General features: G+C 37.9%; 1 protein-coding gene across 1 annotated transcript; it reads left to right on the forward strand.

Annotated features, from left to right (window-relative positions):
• Positions 1–801: 801 nt before the first annotated feature.
• On the forward strand, positions 802–3,348 carry arl4ab (ADP-ribosylation factor-like 4ab). Its single transcript, XM_058377128.1, has 2 exons — positions 802–960; positions 1,658–3,348. Exon 2 carries the CDS (start codon positions 1,757–1,759, stop codon positions 2,360–2,362), a length of 606 nt encoding a protein of 201 aa, XP_058233111.1. The 5' UTR covers positions 802–960; positions 1,658–1,756; the 3' UTR covers positions 2,363–3,348.
• Positions 3,349–23,089: the final 19,741 nt, after the last annotated feature.

Genomic DNA, 23,089 nt, shown 5'->3' on the forward strand with positions numbered 1-23,089 from the left:
TCATTTAGTCATTAAACATTATTTTTAACCGAATGCAAAATGTACCTTTATCAAACATCCATTAACATACCTATGCATTTTATATACATGGCCACACTACAAGATAATTAGACAAAAGGTTTATAAATAAATGCTCCCTTCAGTGCTACAAAATCTTTTTTTAATTCTATTTAGGTATATTCCTAACATAATAATAATAATAATAATAATAATAATAATAATAATAATAATAATGATAATAATAACAATAGTGATAATAATAAATAAATAATAATAATAATAGTGATAATAATAAATAAATAAATAAATAAATAAATAAATAAATAAATAAATAAATAAATAAATAAATAATAATAATAATAATAATAATAATAATAATAATAATAATAATAATAATGCATTTAATATATGTAGTGTCTTTCTTTGTAAAAATAAACCATTATTTATATACAAGCTGTATATTTAAAATAAATACAAAAAAATTATTTATTTTTTTTTAATGGACAATATTAGTTAGAATTTTAGCTATAACACTTTTTTCCAGCAATTTTTAAAAAATTATTTAACCACTATATCTTTGGTCTTGAACTCATATCTGCAACATTTCCCCCAGAACATGAAGGCAACATAGAGTTTCCTAAGAAACTCCGCAAGCGCGCGCCGGTAGGTGTGTCTCGGTTAAAAGATTAGCGTGGCTTCTGACCAATCATCATGCACAAAAACCGCGAGTTTGTTTGGAAACGGACCAATCAGGAGCTCTTGCATGTTGTCAGTCGACGCAGCAGTGCTCGAATAAACTGGCAGGCGGGTTTCTCTATCAGTCAGGGAGTCAGTGAGCCGCGCTGCTGTACCGAGACAGGGTGTTGTAGTTTGCTCATCTCGAACGGTCTTCATAAGAAAATACATCACCGTGGAAACAGACGGATTTATCCTTTCCCAACAGCGGACACGGCGAGTAAGGTGAATGTCACAGTGTTGTATTTTGTCTTCATATACACCTGTCTGTAATCTACCGGGAAAATTATTCTGAGGTGTATTTTTTTAATTATAATGAGCAGCCTGATTCCGAGTCACTTGTTGGCAGCAATTAGAAATTGATTCGCTTTTATTTTACGGCAGTGTTTCCCTTAGCAACTGCACTCACAGATGGCCGGCGACAGCGTCTTAGTTGTAAAGCAGATTATACCCGTTTGATCATCATCACATTTTGTTAAACAGTGACCAAACTAATGGGCTTCTATTTTTTTTCTCTGCAACCACCTGCACCACATTTATCTTAAAAAGAAGTGGTATGAATAGAAGGCAGTGGGCGGAAAGAAGCGCGGTCTTGTCATTCATTGTCGATTTTTATTGCAGTTGAAAGGGATTAGACATTGTCCGTAGAGAGCATTAGCCTATGAAACCTCTGCGCTCTCCAGCGCTGCTACATGTGCAAATGGGGTCTCGGGCTCCTGCTGATTTTATTCCACATTCATCCTCCCTGCCACGAAGTGACATCCAGCTAAGGTAAAACTGTGAGCGATTTTAGAATGACAAAAGGAAAAGCCGGGCCCACTTTAGATCCAGTTTCTAAAGCAGAAAACCAATGAAGTGTGTGTTTGTTAGGGACTCGCACTGCTGGCCTCATTGCATCAGCTCTCTTTTCATCTGGTTTCAGGTTCTTGCGGTCTCCAGGGAGTGAGAGAAGCCTTGTGACTGCTTAGTAAAGCAATAGTGGCTTCTGGTCTGCTCGATCTCTCCGTTCACCTTTGTCAAGATGGGCAACGGCTTATCGGAGCCCCACACCATCTTCCCGGGACTGCCATCGTTCCAGGCCCTGCATATTGTCATTCTTGGACTGGACTGTGCTGGCAAGACAACTGTGTTGTACCGACTGCGCTTCAACGAGTTCGTGAACACGGTCCCGACTAAAGGTTTCAACACGGAGAAGATCAAATTGGTGCTTGGCACAAAAGGCCGGACGGCAGCCTTCCACTTTTGGGACGTAGGCGGTCAAGAGAAGCTGCGGCCGCTGTGGCGTTCGTATACGCGCTGTGCTGATGGACTCGTGTTTGTGGTGGACTCTGTGGATGCTGAGCGCATGGAGGAGGCCAAAACGGAGCTGCACAAGATCACAAGGTTGCAGGAGAACCAGGGCGTCCCTGTGCTTGTGCTGGCCAATAAGCAGGACCTGCGTAGTGCTCTACCACTGGGTGAGCTGGAGAGGCTGTTGGCGCTCAATGAACTCGGTTCCCACACACCTTGGCATCTCCAGCCGGCTTGTGCCATCATTGGAGAGGGCCTACAGGAGGGTCTGGAGCGTCTTCACGGCATGATTAGCAAGCGAAGGAAGATGATGAGACAGCAAAAGAAGAAGAGATGAGTGAGAGGGGTTAATCAGGTTCACTCATCTTGTGATTACATGCCTCCTGTCACTGTGCACTGGTGGATTCATTGATTTTACTGGTTGAGTTTTATCAGCCCAATTGATGAAGCTGGAGGGATACAGTTTAAAGACTGTTGGTTTACCACTGTACACTATTGATTTGTCACCCTGGTCATGGATGGGTGGGCTGGAGTTGTCCAGATGACATCACAGGGCCTTTTATATTATTTCAGTGGACATGTTCATTGATTTTTTTAATGAAGGTAAACACTGGAGAAAAACTTATCCATTGAAGATGGATCTCTAGGCTGTTTGATGTTCTTTGACCTCCAGTGTTAAATATTCTGTGATCCACATGTGTACTAATGAAGTGAAAAGATAAATTACCAAAGCCCCTGTGGAGTGTTCTGAATTATCTAATGTACACATAGTGGTGATCTTTCACTCCTGTTCATGTGATAAACACGCCTTTTTTTTTATTGGACCATTGTTGCACAACAGAGGTGGGGTTGTACGGAGAACCAGGATAAGCTTTATGCGTCACTACTTGGGAAACACACAAATATTTGAGTATAAAGTCAGAGAACTGGGTGCTTCACCAGCCAAAACACATGCAGTCCTGCGCTATCAGGTGTCTTGTTTTAAGATTCGGCATTTGATAGCAGGACATCTCCCAGGGTTCCTGAAGTTTTTCTGTCTTTACAATCAAGGTGGAATGATGGTGTTATTTGTAGTACTATACACCATGTGTGCTTCCCTCTACATTTAAATGCACTTTAGCAAACCCCTTTTTGTAGGCTATGAACATCAGATTTTGTATAAAACCTATGACATTGCTTCAAATGAAGCGTTTTATAAGTCCTAAGTTGTTCCATGTTCAGGTGTGTCATTTTGTCACTCAGTATGTGTGTGATGGAGGGCTTTGTATGTGTCAAAAGTTATGCGCCTTGAATAAAACAACAGATTCAATCAAGAAACACGAATATGTTGATTCCTGTTAGTATATTGCATGCCTTTCTCTGCTTTTCAATGCTAATTGTAAACCATTGATAATTCTGAAATGTATCATGTACTGCTTCCTAATCTGATAATGATATCAGAACGTCTGAAATCAGTGGACGTTGACCTTTTTGTCTGTGGCATGGAGAAATGGTACCATGCCTTTTACAAAACACTTGAACGGAAGTTTTTTGTTCCATGTGAGTAACACTGTGCACTTTTCCCTCATTGGCCTCCACCACAACTATGTATCAGCTGTTCCTCACAATCAACCAAACAAACACACACACACACACACACACACACAAAATCCATTAGCATTTTTTAAATGATGTGTCAGAATTGAAACAGCTTGAGTTTTCCTGGAAGTGGGCTATTTCAAGGCTCAACAATACAGCAGATTGATGAAATCTCTGCCTATATCAATTACATTATGGTGCTTTAGAGATATCTGATCACTTAAAAGTGGCCTAGGGTAGCAGAGAGGCTCTGAGAGTAGCACTGCTGCCTTACAGGATCCCTGGATTGATCCTGAGCTCAGGTTGCTGTCTTTGCCGAGTTAGTGGGGTTCCTTAAACCTTCCAAAAACATGCAAGTATATACACTGGCTCTACTAAACTGCTTCATCTGTAAACAAGTGTATTCCGTCCTTGTACCCAGCATTATAATCTGGTGTCCCAACCAGGATGAAGTTGCTACTAAAGATAAATGAATGAATAAATTAAAAACCATCCTGAATACATCTAGCAAAGACAATTTAGTTCACAAATTCTTGTAATATCTTTTTATTATGTCCTAGGAAATCTTAGGGCTGTAAACAGTGGATGTCTGAAAGTCATCTGAAACTTTTCAAGCTCTCAGTGGTTGATTTTGGCTGAAGTTCCCACAGAGGTGTGTGTTGTCTTTGGAAAGGATCTGGCATGACTCGCTGTTTCTCTGAACAATGAGGTGCTAACATGGGGACAGGGGCCTGTCCAGCAGCTGACACATCAAAACAGGACATTTGCTCGACTTATTTGTGCTGTGTAGTATTCTGGTTGGAGGGAAATGTTACAGACAAGAGAAAAGGGCAGCTGTGGGGTGGCTACGCCTACAGCCTAAAGAGATATAGTGAATAGAATTGGCAGGCTGCTAACTATGGTCTGGTTTAGGAAATATGCAAAACATTTTTTGTCTGTGGGAGATGCTGCACCTTACAGTATGGAAAGCAAAGGTTCTATCTGGCACGACTATGTGGAGACCTTAAAATCACTTCAAAAAGAATTCTCAATTCAATCACCATTGCATTTTTTAGAAAGACAGCACCAAGACTCAGTAATGAAGCATGGATTGCTGGAGGGCTTATAGGGGGATAGAGAGAGAGAGAGAGAGAGAGCAGTGTTTTGCTGACTGCTTTGGCTATGTTTTTTGAATGGCTCTGAAAAGAGGACTAGAAAATCACACCTGACAGCCTCTGCCTCCCAAACTATGTGGATTTGTTGAGGAATTTTAATGATTAAGAACATACCAGCCTCAGTGTTTTCATGTAAAATAAAGTAGTGCTGTCTTTGCGGGGATGCTGGCGGTGCGCCAAGTACCCGGTGATTTGTTCCATTAGTGCTTAAGCAAGGCCTGGTAGTTCCCATGACGGTGAGAGGAAGTAGACCTGGTTTATCAGACAGCTAATAGGTCAGTTATACCCATCCACCCACATCACTCTCTTCCTGTACTACTGTGGCCTCTAGCCCAAGCAAATTTCCTTTTGATCATGTGATGTCATTAACAGGGGATTAAAGAGCTTTGTGTGGCACAGCCGAGTTTGTTCTGCCTAGCACACTTGTTCCTGTTCCTCTTGTCCCAGAGCTAGAACATACTGTCTCAGGCTATGGTGCACTACTATTCCACCCCCACCTTCATACTACTCAGCTCTTCCATGGCACCGTGCTACTACACCATAAACAGGCACTTCAGACACCGCAAAAAGTCACTCATGGTCATAAAGTCCCGTCTACACTGTCATTTAGGTCTTTTTAAGAAGAATATTGGGTGGATTTGCTGTTACTTTCACAACAGAGACTGATCATGATTTTCAAGGTGTACAATAAATATTGCAGATAAGCAATACATGTGAAGACAAATTTGACCGTCACATACAGTGCTTCAGACAGTGGAGTGAGGAGGAAAATTTACACTGATTGGAAAGTAGAGGACGAGGAATGGCAGACTGGCTCTTTACTTTATGACAAGGCTAAGAACACTTCCTGATTTGGGTAAATAAACTCAGCGGAACCTACCAGTAATAAAATCACTTAAAAACGGCAACTGATAAAGGTTGCAATTATGGCACTCAATTTGAATCCATATCAGTTAATGTGTTGGTGTCTCTGTGGTTTCATTCTCTCAGTCTGGCTCCTTGCTAAAGAGACAGACCTGCTTAAATTTAGATTGCCAAAGCTTTGAGCAGGATAGCCTATCAGAGACGTCTAGCTGCATGGGTGAGGGTCGAATGTGTGTGTGACGTGAACAAGCCTGGGTGGGGTTGGTGGCTTCTAAACAGAAGGGAAAGCAGACAAAGATAAGTGTGGAACCACTCCCTGAGAATATCTCTGTCTCCCGCCCTCTCTTCTCAGAATCTCTGGACTGTCGTCTCACTCTATCTGTTTCTCTGTGCCTAATGCCTCTGACTGTTGCATTAATGTCATTTAAAAAAAATCTTCATTGTACATAATTAGATAGTCGGTTTATTTCCGTCTCAGAAATAATTAAAAAATGCATAAAATATCTTGGAAATCTTGAAAGGGAGGCGTTCTTAGCTGCAAAATTACTGCACAGTCATTTCATCTATTGTTGCAGCTTATAATAACGAGAATATAGTCATTACACGAATAGGCAGTTATTCCAAGTGCTTCCAAGGCTTTCTATTTTAATCATGCATCCTTAATTTGTAAAGGCAAGATCTGACTTTTTGCACTTGCCAGCCTATAATACAGTGGCAACATTCTTGTACTTCATTTAATTATTATGTATAGAGCTGAAGAATGTAGACATCCAGTTGTGCCACTCAGTGAATGACCCTCATTGTTTTTTCCTGAGTGGATTTTATAATATGTTTAGCATCTGATTTAACACATCTGTGCCTTTTAAACAACCGCACACATGTGCTAAATCTACAACAGTTTACTTGAATCTCTCAGGGCTTTTCTGGGTTTATTTGGATTAACACTGCTTTGGTCTGGTGGCTGCATGATTTAAGCTTGCATGAAAGCCACATGTCTAAGATTGCAAGCTTCTTTTGAGGAGAAAATAAAAGTAAAACAGAGGAAAGTGATGCCATCTCTCTAGATTAATGCTGGATTTTATGTTGCTCGTGAGTGGAGTCAAAAAGTGTGACGGCAGATAAGAAGCCACAGTAGGTGTATTTTGTGTTGACTTATGTTGGACAGGAAGCAAGGGTCTGCGCCACCTTGTCCATTTCCTCTGCTTCTCTGATTAGAGGTCAATGGTCATGAAAATGGATTTCTAAAACCTTAAACAATTGCTTCCAATAAAAACAGTTACAGTAAGTTGCAGTATTCTTCGGTTCCAAATGAACTTTCACTTTCATCAGCAGCTCTATAATGTGACCAGATTGTTTTAGCGATTATTTGGCTTTTAATGCAGATGCTTGCTAGTCAAGTGTGAAAGGGGGTAAAGTAAAGAATACAAAGAATCGTAGAATTATCCAGTTTGATTGTGTTCCGTTGCGGTCCTTCAAACAAACCATCAAATGAGTTGTAATACATAACAAATGGCATGTTTTGTTCAGCCAGAGCTTGTTAAAACCAACGTAACTTTCATCAAAAGCACATCTTAACATTTATGAATTATGTACGGAATATGACGGAGCAGCTGCAGTCTTCTTTTTGAACTTGCAGTAAAGTGAATGGCTGTGGGGGGATTGACTGGCATAACTGTTTGCAGTGGATAGTCATTTGTGAATAATACGCAAGGATTTGGAATTAAATTTAATGGTTTATGGGCTAGTATTGGCAATTGAATTAGTCTCCTAATGTCTGCCAGGGTTTTGTACAGTGAGGGTTTTGTAATTGTCAATTCTTGGCTTCCAGGGTCATAATTTTCTTTTGTGAATTAAGTGTTTCATAAGACTTTGTAAGTCCTTTGACTGGAATAAATATGAGGGAGACGGCTGAGCTCTGGGTGTGGATCTTAGTACTGGATGAGGAAGTATGGATAGGAAGTGTTCTGTTTTGTCGTTTGGGTAGCAGGGTGGGGATGTCCTGAGCTTTCTATAACATAAATGAGGTGCTATACTACTATGAAATGCTGTTTTTTTTTTAAACAACTAAAGAGCTATTCAAATGTCTGAATCTCTCTCTCTCTCTCTCTCTCTCTCTCTCTCTCTCTGTATATATATATATATATATATATATATATATATATATATATATATATATATATATATGTACAGTATATATAAAGGAACTGCAGATTCAAAATGTTCACTTGATCTTTTGTCATCATTGGTAAGTAGTTAGCTAGTTTCCTGCTAATAAACCAGCTCACATTTGTCACAGGCAGACATGAGTGGCATTTCAGTATCAAAGTACAGTTTATTTTGCCATATTTTCAGATAGGCTAAGTTTAGCTAGCTAAATATCTTAACATACAGGTTCTGTAGCTAAAAGTGTTTAGCTACCACGTCATCCTTTATAATTAGTATTCAAACCACAGTGAAACTATGGAATTCTCAAATCCCTACTTTTGTCTTAATTTCTAATCCATTTACTTCCATTCTACAGTAAAAGTTAATTCACTGGGACCTATATGACAGATCCTCCAAATTTCAGGCTGAAAATGAAACGATTTAAATAAAAGATTTGTTATTGTACATTTTTTAATGCATTCATTTTTAATATTAATGATTGAGTAAAAAGGAGAGGCTTTTGAAGTGTTTATAGCTGCTATAAGATATGAAATTACTAATATGTCCTTGGGATGTTCCAACATGTATCTATAAACTGTTAAATAGCAATGTTATTTTATTTATTAATGTTCTCATCCTGAGCTCATAGATATTGTACCTAAATTAGTAATGAGAAAAAATTCTGTTCTGTTATATTACTTCTGTGAACTTAATCCCAGCTGGTCATTTCCTCACATAAACATTTACATGAAAAACCAGTTATAAAAAAAGAGGACTGAAACCTTTAAGTCTTCAAACGACTGCAATCTCCAAGTACATAGAAGGTATATCAAATTCTACACACCCCTGTTAGTGGCAGGTTTTTGTGATGTAAAAAACAAAGGCAAATGAAATCAAGTCGAACTTTTTCAAACTCAATAAAAAATTGAAAAAGAATTAGAAACTTTGTAGGGGGAAAAAGTTAAAATAGAAAAGTTACAGCAACTTGGTTGCGTATGATTTCACACCCATTTTAGGGCACGTGACTGTGTTCAGAATAAACTTCACATTCAATCTCAAGATTGCAATCGCAAGAAAAAGTTCAGACATGATTTATCTTGGTTTTGCAAAACAAAACCGTGCCACCCGTGTACACTTTTTTTATCCATTGTACCCACTGATACAACAACAAGATATGAAAATGGTTCAACATCCCTTGCTTCTCATAGACTTTGTTCACTCACCTGGAAGACATTGCAACATTCCGACTTCTGAGTTATATAACTCTTTTTGGCATTGTGGGAGAAAGGCAGTGTGAGTGCCACTAGAAGCACAGAGGGTTGTCAGCATCTTGGCTCTACACACCTGCTATTAATCTGGAGGGCTCAGGTGAAGACTGATTGAATAACCATGTGTGAAGAGCTGTGTTTGCATGTAGGATGGTGTCATGTGGCAAATGTTTACCAGAGTAAACCATCAGGATTTATCCTCTCAGCAGGACAACTCCACTAGGCCTGGACTCGTTATCGCTTTAGATTGGCATGAGGAAATGAGTAATCTTTCACTGCAAACCACCATTTTGCTAAAAAGGGTATAATGGCTATGAGTCACACAGCACAACTGAACACAAACTATAAATTGATCCCAGCTCTTTTATTATATCGGGATATGAAAATAAAAGTATACAGCTTAAATACTATATATATGACTAGAGAGATTTATTTGAATAAGAATTTAGTTAAAAGATCTAATACTTTTTTGGGTTAAAGTCCGAACAGTGTGTCTATTCATGTGATGGATGAAGTCAGTTCCTGTTTTCACTGGAGTAGCCAATAACAAAAATGTAATTACAAAAATCAAACAACATAGACTCATGGACCACACAAGGAAGGAAGTGCTAAGTTGCTTTAATGTCTTAGCTGTGGTGCCGTATCTGTTTCTCACATCTTACATAAATCTGCTGACATTTCCATCTGTGTGTCTGTAGCGTTCTGTCCTGTGCAGTGACAAAGTCTTGTCCAGGATCCAGCAGGAGCCACCTGTGTTTTTGTTAAAGACCAAACGCCAATTTGTTCTTGTTTTGCCGGAACAGACACAGCAGCCACAGAGCCCTGGGCACTGTCTTCACCCATAATAATATTTGGGGTAGAGTTGATTAATGGCTATTCTTCATGCTATGATACAATTGCACAGAATGGGGACAAGCAATGTGCTAACTGTTTCTAATCTCAAAAGACTAGTGGTTGCAAGTAATGTATAATTCAACTGGATGGCAGAATTGTATTATACAGCAAGGCTATTCATTTCTTTGTCTTTTTTTTTCCAAAGCAAGAGGCATAATGTTAAAAGACATATTTTTTTGTGTGTGTGTTTTTTTTTGTGTGTAAGTATTGGTCATGCTGTAAAAATACATAGTCACATAGTCTATGAAAAGAGCACGCAGAACTAAAATACACGTAGTCCTAGCTCTAACCTTTTCCCTCTTTCCTGTTCCGTCACCAACACCTCTCTTATCAGTGCATTTTCCTGCTCTTTCATATTCCATCAGTATACCTTTTCCTCTTTCACTCCATTTCCATAGCCTTCCATTGCCCTTTACTTTTCCACATGCTATCTCCTCCCTTTCCTTTCCATTCCTTTCATTTCCTCTCCGTTCTTTTCTTTTTGATAACTTTTTGACTCTTTCTCCTTCTCATCTCCTGCTCTGAAGTTATAACCCCAAACACTTCTCTCATAGCCCTCTAGATTTTTAATGACATTTCTACTGTAAATCTCCTCCACCTCTCTGTCTCTGTCTTTCTCCTGTCTGTTAAAGCTGGTTGAGATGAAGATAACTGACCCCGTGGTGTAAGAACAATAGCAGGAGAGGAGTTGTTTTCCCTTATCCTGAGGTCACAGCAGGGGGAGGATGCAGCCAGGGGCCTTTAGTGGTGCCAGAGCAGTGGTGTAGAGCTTAACTGTGTAAATGATCACCAGCAAGCAGATTCCATGTTTGTTCTTCGGCCAAATCACATTTGCTAAGAGGCCGTCCTTGACTCTAAACAAAGTGTTATTGCACAAGGGTAAATCCGGTTAAAATTCAGTACAAAGGACAAAACAAAAGACAAAATGCTCAGTCGCCTTATTTGAAGTAGGCCGCATGAGAGACCGATAAGATCTTCTCTCAGCCACTGACACTGAAATTGTGTTTTGTTTTGTCTACGATTTCAGCTCATGGTGTCTCTGACTGGCATCAAAGCAACACTCCAGCATTTTTCAATCTAATCTCAATCAGCAGCCAAAATTGGGATGTTGCCCCATAGCCCCATAGTGAAAAAATAAGGAATGAGAATGAAGAAAACATTGACTTAAAACTAGTCTAGTGCAGTAAATAATTCATGTACTATATACTTGCAGTCAAACATTTTTGAAAATTAAGCTCCAAATCTGCATAATTCTTTCCAAGAGCAGGAATGATTTTAGAGAGAAGTATTTTTTTGCTATTTTTTATTTATTTTTTTTATTTTTAGGTTCTGTAAACCTAAACACAAATCGCTGTCTGCTCCAAACATAGAAAAAATGGTTTTGTTTTTTAGTTTTTGGAATTTGCATTACATAGTTGCATAATTTAAATATTGCCATTTCTGTTTCTCTAATGTTACAAATAAGTTAAATATATTTTAAAGAACATGTATTTAATTTAATTAATTTCAATTAATGTATTTAAGTTAATTAATTTCAAAACTCTGTACAGTTTTCTTCACAACATCCCATTTGCATATTTCCAATACAGAAATTAAAACATTTAATAAAAGTAAAACACTTAACAGCATTTCTACCTACAGTTTAACTTGCAATATAATCCCTTTAAAATACCTTAAAAATTATGTTATTTTTGCAATTATGTGAAGCTATTTAACATCTAATATTTGCCATGTGTCATCAACTCTGTTACCTGAACACATTCAGCCATATGAAATATTTGAAATTGTCCACATGTTCAACAGAATGATATTGTGACTTTGATTGATGAGGTCAACTGTAACCCTGTTACTCTAATTATAGATTAAAAGTGAATTATTTATTATTATTATTATTATTATTATTATTATTATTATTATTATTATTATTATTATTATTATTATTAATGTTAATAATAATAATAATAATAATAATAATAATAATAATAATAATAATAATAATAATAATAAACAAAAATCCTGTGTTACAAATTTGACAAATTTGACATTTTTGAATGGCTAAATGTACTTACATTTAAAATGAAGATTATGTTTTATATTTATATATGTGAGGGTTTTTTTTCGCAATTCTTGGACATCTCATAATATCATAAACTCTGCAGAGGCAGTGGTTGGAGATTAGGTTGAAAAAGACTGGAGAGAAAAAAAAAGGTGAGTGTTGTGTCCGATTTCCTCTGTTTCAGAGTGTGTGACCTTGTGCTCACACCACAAACGTGTTGGTTTTGTAACCATACAGCTGTAAATCCAGCAGCTCATGGGTTGGGCTTGTACATCTGACCTGGATGGGGGAAAAAAACACTGCTCCTCTAGTGTGTGATTTTTCTTTCCTCTTCCCCCACTTAGGGTATATAAATGAACTTCCACCCATCACAGTTTCCCAGCAAGCTTGTGCTAGGACTTGCTTACCTGTCAACACTTGCAGAAACATAAGGAAGAAAGGAAACATCTGTTCTTAACATGCGTTTGGCCTAAGCTTTACCCAAACATTAGCATCTTGTACGGCAAGGAGGTGGGAGGATTTCTGGTACCAGAATGTGAGAGAACTGAACAATAACTGCAAGTCACTTTAATTTTCTTGCCAAGAAATGTTCTTTCAAAATGTCAGACTTAATAGGGGTCACACTGCCATATGGCATTTTGTTTCCTTTTAACTCTCATAATTTTATTGCTATATTATTCTTGCAGTGTAGAGAAGAAGAAACATTACAGAATGGATGCCCCTCCAATTTGGTATGTCATCCATATTCTTTTTAATCTCTATCACACATAATATTAACAATAGTTTGACTCCATTCATACTGTCAAATAAGTACCATTATGTAATCATGCTATGTATAATAGTATAGTACAGGTGTATTGTTCTTATGAGCTCTTTCAGTTAATTCAGCAACTTAGCTAGCTACACTATCTGGCCAAAAGTATGTGGACACCTGAATATAACACCCAGATGTAGTTCTTCCCCACAGAAGAGCATACAATTGATGTTTTTGTATGCTGTAGCATTACAATCTCCCTTTACTGGTCCTAAGGGACTAGCATGGCAATGCCTCTGTGCACAAATGCGAATGACCTGCACAGAGCAATGACCCACTGAACACTTTTTGGATGAACTGGAATGCCAAGCCTCCTCACCCTACATCAGTGCCTGACCTCACTAATGCTCTTCTGGCTGAATGAGCACAAATCCCCATGGCTACACTTCAAAATGTAGATGAAAGCCTTCCAAGACTAGTGGAGCTTATTATAGCAGCAAAAGAGGACTTAATTTTTAAATAATTAAATTGTGTATCTAATATCTGCCCCACTGGAACATAGATTGATTTTGCCCACTTAAAATTCTTCTTGTATTAGGTTGGTCTTAAACGAATGTCATTCCAGATCATCCTGTGATATGTGGTGAGTAAAATCCAACCTTAACTATTCCTGAATCTAGTCAAATTCCAGTCTTGGCTACTCCAGTATAAAATCATTAATATTAAACATGTTCAATATTCATGACCCATGATCCTGTCATTTGGGAGAAATTTGAACTGTCTTTACACATTCTGTATGTGACGCATTAAAGGTGTATAACTAATAACAGTTGAGCTGAATTGTCATCCTCCACATTTGTTTTGATCTGAAGTCACTTTTGATCAAGGGAAAGTTTACAAGATCCCAGCCTCCAAGAGCCTGGATTATTGGTACATAAGTTAAAAGAGTGTAAGGTTTTATTCTGGGTAATTATAGTGTGTGGCTTTTAAGACAATGTGACGAAGCAGACCAAAAAATAAAACAGTAAATCTGTCTTTATATCTGAGGTCTCTTGCATTTTAAATATTGGTTATGATTGTAAAAAATCAAAATGGTACAAAAGGGTACGTTTCCTTGAAGCTGGGGTGGTGCCAAATACTGGGTACATTTAATAAGTATGTTAATATCAATATCATATTTAAAATAAATATGTGAAGTTTTAATATATCATTTTTACCTGACAGTGTGGACACAATGTACACAGATCATCAACAATTTTTAAGTAAAGCTTTAATGGTACATTTTTGCGTAAAGTTTCACACTAACAGTACAAAAAAGTTACCCCAGTGACAAGGAAGGGTACAGCGTATTACCTTCTTTGTTACTGTATAAATATAGTAATGCGAATCATATTGCATTTTTGATCACGGCTAATACTGTATATGCCATGGTGTACTGCATTGCCTAATGGATTTTTTTTTTACTTTTCTGAGATTATTTTAAGGGGAAGTTATAGGAAGAATATTGCAGTATTCTGTGGCAATAGAAGGCTGATAAAAATCTAAATATAGACCAAGGACAGTCTAACTACAGTATCAGACAAGCAGGATCTGAAAATCCTTTTTAATGCTATAGTAATATTTATACCCACAATTTATTAATTAATCTTAAATAGCATCATACTACCTGTTCTTCCCAATCTCCTTCACCATCAAACATCCCTCCATCCATTGTCTATACCTGCTTTATTCCTAATTAGGGTCACGGGGGTCTATCCCAGCGCACATAGGGCGAAAGGCAGGGGTAGACCCTGGACAGGTCACCAGTCCATCACAGGGCCACATATAGACAGACAACCACACACACACACTCACTCAAGAATTACCAGTCAACCTGATGAACATATTTTTCATCCGGAGTAAACCCACGCAGGCACGGGGATGCAAACTCCACACAGAAAGGCCTCTGCCTGTTCAAACCCGGGATTCGAACCCCTTCTTGCTGCGAGGCAACAGTGCTAACCACTAAGCCACCGTGCTGCCCTACCATCAAGCAATAATTACAAATCCTATATTGTTGTTAAATTTGCATGCAGATCAAAATGTTTAGAGGGTTTGGAATCATTCGAGTGGTTTTGCGTCAGGAGTCTCAGAGGAGAGCAGGGAGAACAGGTAAGGATTACCCAGCAACCTCTTAACTCTCTAAGTGATGAGACTGAAATCCCTCTTCCCTAACTACCATCGCAACAATTAGTTCACTTCATGTGTTTGTGTGAGTTTTAAAAGGAGACTGGCTGGATCTGTGTATCTCTCTTCCTGCGTTTCCTTTTTATGGCTCTGTATTTAAAGCATGTCTGTGTGCTGAGTGATATGAAGTAAGTGTTTAGTGCAAGCCAAGTAGTGCTGTGATACTATTTACAACAATCTAAGACTGAGCTGAAAAGCACACACACACACACACACACACATACACACACTGTTTTGTAGAAAAATCTCAAGAGAACAGGGCTTTTATTGCAGAGACTTTTAATACACATGGGACTGACTTTACTCTCTCTCTCTCTGTATGTGTGTGTGTGTGTATGTGTGTGTATGTGTGTGTGTGTGTGTGAGAGTGAGTGAGTCAGAGTACTACAACAACATGTGCAGGGACACATCCCTCAAGGCAATATGAGGAACAGAATAACACACTGAATTGATAATACACTTACATGGTGTGTGTTATGTTGCACCGGCTTTCAGAATGATCTAATTCATAATTAACCTTAACCCGGTCACTCACCCATACAGTTCTCTTCACTAGTGATTACTAAATTGTTGCTGTGAATTTCAGAAACTGACTTTCCGTGGCAAAAAATAGCACATACAGTATAGATGTCAGTATAGACAAAGAAAAATCAAGTGGCTCTGTTATGCTGTGGAGGCATTTTTCTTGGAATTAATTCCACTTGTCCCCTTAGAGGGAAGATTCACTACAAATCAATACTAAGGTCCTCTGACTGATCTCCTTTATCCTATGATGAAACATTTCTATCCTGAGAAGATGACAGCTTGTCCAGGAAGACAATGTCCCTATCCACAGGGCATGAAGGCTCACTGAAAGGATTGATGAGGATGAACGTGATGTAAATCACATAATATGGGTTTCACACTTACCAGATCACAACCCAGTTGAATATCTGTTGGAGTATTTGGATGTTAGCTAGCTAAGGCGTTACAACTTCATCTCTACAAACCAAATGCAGTATAATATATTTAGAAAGAATGCTGTTCATCCCTGCAGTACAATTCCAGAGAGTTGTGCCAAGACGCACTGAAGCTGTTCTGATGACTAATGTTGATTACCTCACAGGGAAAACCATCAAGTATGAGACACATTGAGTGTTTTTTAATGAACCAAACAAATCATCTTACTAAAAAAAACCCAGAGGTTTCAGCTGTTATGTGGCCACTTTAGATTCAGTGTAACTTGATAAATTTAACTTAAAGGTGTAAGAAAAAGACATTTGTAAAGAGAGAAAGACTTTGGCAGATGAACACTACACTGCTAATGAAGACTGCTGTGCTGTACTGTCAGGTGCAAAAGCAAATCTAGCCAGAGACATATTGATGATTATTAATGACCAGTCAACATTCTGCACTACCTCTACCAATGTGACTAATATTTGTACACTTGCTTCCAAAAAAAATAGTACTCAAAGTCAGCACTGGGAACAACATGGAAAGTCCAGTGCATAAGTATTGATTGAGTCCAGGTTTCCTTAAAAACTGCTCTAACACAGTAAATCACAAACGCCATGTACATCCATTCAGCTTCACCTGTAAACACATTTCTGGGAAAATATTCTCACATATTGTGATGCAATCTCAGGTCATTTAACATGACTGAATTGATATTAACTCAGAGTTTATATCTCATATATAAAGGCTGAGCTGAAGACATTACCTCATTCGGCTGAACAAGTGTCAAGGGCCAGCTATACAAAAATGTGTCCCCAGCTGTCCATCTCTATTTTTATAAATAGCAGCATCCCAAAATCATCATGGTTTCTGGGTCTCCTCCAGAAAGAAACTGCAAATATGGAAGGCTAACGGCTAACATACTTTCTTAATGACACATACTGTCTTTTTTTCCCAGTCATATAATACTCTACTTGATGGAAACCGCTGTCTGCTTTATTCTATTTTTATGCTCTAACTGGCAAAAATCATTAGACCCTAATATGGGTTCTGGTAATTAATGGCTCCAATTTGCAGTGACATTCCTGGGAAAAATCCTGAGCTCCAGGGTTACAACCCACCTCCATTTAATCCCCCTAAATGTTTCAGGGTCTTGTAGCTTGTTCATTACACAAAAGTACGCATTAATAATATTATTGGTGGACATTTACCTTGCGTCTCGGGCTCGTGCCATCCGTTATGGCTTTCCTACTAGCCATCATTAATCTGTGGTGTAATTGATTATGATTTTCTAACAGTATTTAAACCATAGCTCTGTTGTCAGGTGTGTTTGCTCTAGGTTGTTATTGATTCTTTACTAATAGCTGACACAGGGACTTGCAGGAGGATGCTCGACATAAACAGTTTAAAAATGCATGTAATCATTGACATTATAATTTCCCTACAATAGATAAAAAAAGAGATAAAGATTTAGCTTTAGGTTTTCCATCAAAGGATGAAGGACTGTGTCATTCTTTGGTAAAAAGACAAGCTGCTACACTTTTTTGTCACTTCAAGAGAGAGGAGAAGAAAGGCTGGCGAGGGAATGATTGTGTATAGCTGTCAACATAGATAACCTCAAATAAAAAACTGTAAATGTAACTATGAATGAAATAAGTGGCATCATTCTTTACTAACTTAATACGTTACTAACTTTGCTGTCATACAAGATCAAGTAAACCATTGAAACCTTCAGTTAAAAAAGTAACCAACATCAAGGAGTCAATAGTAAATGTGCCCCATCACATTATGAAACATAAACTATTTTCACAAATGATATAAGACAAAGATGGATAAAGTTTCATTATAATAACAACAATGGCTCCAATTGATTTTAAAAGGCAGATCATTATAAATCTTGCCCTTGTTATGATGTCATCGTAGCTTTTGTACAAACTAACCTAACAAAAACACAAAAAAGAAGAATCACATATCAACAAATAAGTCATATAAATCCCCTCTCCTGTTTCACTGGCAATATACCTAAAGTGGATTTTCAGTTGGGGTTCTCCTCTAATATCATATCTCAAGCTACCAGAGTTGTCTGTAGCTTTGTGTGTGTGATAAAAGCTTCCAGAAAATTGCTTTACATCTACTGAGCAAAGATTAGCAGCTGCACAGGCTTAAGGGAACACACTTCACTTAAATCCAAATGAGAGTCATTTCTCTGGCACCCTGCAGGCTTGTGTGGGACCAACACCTCCATGAAAAGAGGCAGAACTCAGTGGGAGGTAGATCCCTTCCAAACTAATCAGTGTACACATATCCTTAAACAATTACTGCTGAAATCCCACATCAACATGTGTTCACAGATGCAAAAACCATAGTTACATTTAGAGTAATCCCTACCATTTCACATTTAACCTCCAGTTGTGTCCATGTGGTGTGTGTGTGTGTGTTCAAGCTGAGGGATAAATTGTGACCTAGCAAAGAGTTTCGATACAGCCCCTCTGTTCATCTGTCACAATATAACATGTGTTTTTGCTTGCATCTGCTCTGTCCTGCTCCAACTTTTCCTAAAAATTCAGCTTTAATTAACTCCATGCTTGAAGGATCAGCAGTGCATTCTCTCTCTCTCTCTCTCTCTCTCTCTCTCTCTTTCTCCCTCTCACACACACACACAGACACATTCTCATTAACATAAATTCAGGCTGTAAATAGGCAATGCTTGACTGATAACTCTACTTGAGTTACAAATGCTGTGAGTTATCCCACTAAGCATATAAAACAACCTGAGAAAAACCAATGTAATATAATCTGTGTTCTCGATTTTGTATATCCTGATTCTTTATATCACACACAAAAGGAAGTAGAGGGGTCAAAGCACATGCTGAGCCTCTTGGGTTCCCCAGAACAGTTATACACACAGGTCCAGGTATGGTAGCTCAGAGAAGCAGCACACTTCTGAAACCCTGTCAATCCTGGGACTAATAGTCTTCAGGTCACAGGTGCAGATATTTAATCCCTGAGTTATACTGGACCCAAAAGTTAGGGCACTGTGGAGATTTAAACTCAGAATCTTCTGTGAACTTGGCAGCTACAATGACTGCTAAAAAGCCAACATAAGTCTCCAAAAGCCTGAAAAGAATGATACGGAGCTTCAAAAGTTTTTCCCCCCAGTTTGGGGTTACCAATTCCCACTCCTCAATTCAACTCCTCTCTCCTATCACACAACCACTTCCAACTAGGAAGGGTGGGGAAAACTCATACTTCCTCCTATACATTCATGAAGCCAATCACCATATCTTTTCAAACTGTTTCTCATGCTGCATCACATTGCTTGTCTACCTTCTTCCACATATACAAGCCCACAAATATAAAAAAATTAAATTAGTTACATAGTTGATGTAGAATGCTTGTACACTTGAGTTTAACTGTTTTAAGAAAGAAATGGCAAATGTGAGAGAAAGAAATGGCATTCGACGTGTTCCACAAATTTAATTATCATGTATGAATATGATTCTAATTATTCTGTAATACCGGGAATACCTGGTGTTTTTCTTTATAACTGGCTCGATGTTCTTTGCACATCCCTCCAGAAGCTTTTAAATCATTTTAATTGTAACATTCCAGGTTTTCATGAAATCTCTGGACTATTCCAGCCAGATCACTCATTTCCTGATGTATCTGTTATAACGCTTCCTGATATCATTTAACGTCTACTTCAGATCAGGTGTGAACACAAGCAGGGTAAAAGAAATATCTTTTTTTGCTTCAGTTGCAAAATGTTTTGATGTGAATTTTGTCAGTTTGGGATTATTCTTTTGTTTCAGAAATTTCTTTCCTCTTATACTCTGATACATTTTAGTGAGTGTGGACTTGCAGTGTTCAAATAATAAATACTCAGTTAAGCCCACTACAGTTCATCACAATCAATGACACAACTGATTTAGATGGTGGGTCCAGACTTGGTCTTTTAAAACTAAGTGTACTTAAAGGTGAGAACCACACACACACACACACACACACACATACATTAGTGGAGAGACAGAATTTAAACCCTGGAACCAGAGCTGGGCACAGACCAGTCCTGCCATAAATATCTCAAATAAAAAAGGAAGCCTTCTACTGCTGACTATTAATGGCAGCCCTGCTGCTGTGAGTTCCTGTTCCGGGCTCATTCCAAATCACCATCTCGTTAATCTCTTGATGAATTCATCACCCTCGTTCTGTCAGGCCCCCAAAGCTTGCACTGCTCTAAAGGGCTTTTTAAGGAACAACACTTCATCACCTTGCTCAACTATAATGATTTGGACGACTGCGTCAGCTGCTTTGTCACAGTTTGTCCAGAAGAATGCATTTTGTAGCCTGGAGTTAGTGGATAGGAATAGCTTGTTTTGGTTTGTGGCATAAGGTCTGAGTTTCTGTTGTCGTTTTATTGCGTCTAAAAAAAGGAGCACATTCCACACCATTTCCTTTTACTCCCTGTGTGATCTCCATTTTTCTTGAAGGCCTGAGCCATTCAGCTTGCAAATGTAAGTTTAATCGCTCTACAGCATGTACAGAAGGATATTATGTCTAAAAATATATATGGTGTGGATGTTGAGTAAGGATTCATACTCATATGTGCATGCTAATATAATGACCAGACAATCTAAAAATGATTAGCCATACACTTAAACATTCCCGTTTGCACTATTCTAAACAAAGAGTGCTCAAGATATAACACAAGGGAGGGAGATAAAAGAAATAATAATAATAATACCACACAACAAGCATAAAACACAACAGGGCATGCTGTTGTAGGAAATAATCAATGACAAGGTGGTTAATATATTATGATATAACGTCACATCTGGAATAAGTGATGTTCTTATGCCATAAAAATTTGCCTTCTGTTCATTTTTTTAAATTATTATTAATTAAAAAACATCATACTTTTATGTCAGAAGGTAATGCCAGAGGGACGTGTTAACACTGATAATCTTATTTTATAGCTAATATAACAGCAACAACAAAAACAGGAAATGGAAAGCCCCTCTGAGCTGATGTCTTTCCTGTGGTAGAAAACATATGAACTGTTACAAATTACTGACGCTTCACACTTTGATTATTAAAGAGCTGTTATTGTGGAAACATTAATGTATTAGAATGAAAGCATTAGTATAACACTACTGCTGTTATAGAAAAGTAATCACACCATTTTGACCAATTTAATTTTAATATTTCTATTAAAAAATCAATAGAATTTAAATAGCAATAACTGTGACATGCATGTGTAGATCAGAATGTATTTCCCCTTTTCTTAAGATTAAAAAGGTGAGATTTCACATTTTTGATGTATGTAGACTGAAACTCTGCAAACAGATTTAATCAGAAATAAAGAGGATGAACAGTGAAACCAAAGTAACCTTATGGTTTTGTTTCTTCCTCGACCGGTGATGAGACATTTCCCTTAAAATGAGAAGGCCATTACTGGATTCTACATTCGGGAACAAGAAGGAAATTGTACGCAGAGCTGACGCAAGCAGCCACCTCTCAGATTTCAAATAACCTGCTTGTTTTCCTTTCTGACGACATTTCATACTGTAGATGTCTGGGCAGGGCAGAGGTGTTTGCTAGGCAAATGCATGGCATGAAATGTGACATGTATAGCAGGTATACCATGCTGCATTCCCAGCGTCTACTGCAGTGGAGACAGCTTGCATCATGCATCCTTCCTTGTATTAAATTACAGTCTCTAAGTTTCACCTCTGAGTTTTACTCTCAGTAATGTCTCTGTAGGTCACCTCTAGCAATAGTGTTGCTGATTATTGATAAATAACTTTCACATCTTTAACCTTTCAGACTAACATTCAGTCACATTATCGAACTTAAGCAGAATCACTGGACAAAATAGAAATGAAAATTGTAGATGTGCGAGCAGGTTTTTTTTTTTTTTGGAGGGACTTTCCACCAAAACAAGATGTGGACATGTACATGTGCATTAAAGTTAGCTGAGTGGTTTAGCTGCTGTTACGACACAATAATAAGACACATGGGGAAGACAAAAATGAATAAACGGAAGGAAGGAGTGCAGCATGGAGACAGGAAACCTGTCTGTCTGAGACCTGCTCCAGTGCTATTCTGTATCTTAATTCAGCGGCTGTATTATCTATTTTGGTGTGATTGTTTGAGAAAAACACACAGATAGACAGATAGATAGATAGATAGATAGATAGATAGATAGATAGATAGATAGATAGATAGATAGATAGATAGATAGATAGATAGATAGATAGATAGATAGATAGATAGGCAAGTAGGCTAGCAGACGAAGAGCATAACACATAAGAAGAGTATTCATGTATCCACTAGCGCTCAGGAATAACGCTTATGCACTATAACCATGATCTGACACACAAACTAAACTGCCAACATTTAACTATTATTAACACATTAATTATAACATAATTACAGTAAAATTAAAGCAATGTAATGATCCAGGCTACAACTATAATTACCTTACGGTAGCACAGTTCCATTATTACAGTATTATATTTATTTATTTTAAAAAAGAAAAAGAAAAAAACATTGATACACATACAGGATCAGGAGAAAATCCTTCTAAATCGGTTCTACTTGAAAGAAGAACATTCTATATTAAGATACTAGAGAAAAGCCTTAAGGGTTTTCACAGGGGAAAAATCAACGATGGTGTTAAGTGTTCTCAGTTTACTCTTCTCATGTAAAAGTGAACTTCGAAGCACTATAATAAAACTGTAGTAATATCACAGTATTTACTCTCACTATTTATACTTAAATATTCATTATTCCAGTGAACATCTTTTCTGTTCTGTTTCTTTCTGTTGCTTCCATACACGTCCTCCTCAGCTGCCTTCAGCAGAAATGTTTTCTCACCACAGGCTACGTTGTCTAGGGTGTGTGTGTCTGTTTTGCTGTGCGTGACCTGATACGTCACACAATGGCTGCAGGTGTGTTTGTGTTGTTCAACCTTCCAGTGTCAACATCTCCCAGTGCCAGCTAGTCACTGAATCAGCAAATCTGCGTGTGAGAGAGAGAGTGATGGAGACTCAGAGAATTCAGCGGAAAAATGCCTCAGTGTTTTTGTATAAAATATGAACACGAACATGTGGTTCAAATGAAGAGGATTAGAATAAGATTACAATTCTGCTTGCAGTTCTCCTATATATTTCTAACTAACAAGTGTATT

The sequence above is a fragment of the Hemibagrus wyckioides genome, linkage group LG24, assembly GCF_019097595.1.
Source record: "Hemibagrus wyckioides isolate EC202008001 linkage group LG24, SWU_Hwy_1.0, whole genome shotgun sequence".
Lineage (NCBI taxonomy): Eukaryota > Metazoa > Chordata > Actinopteri > Siluriformes > Bagridae > Hemibagrus > Hemibagrus wyckioides.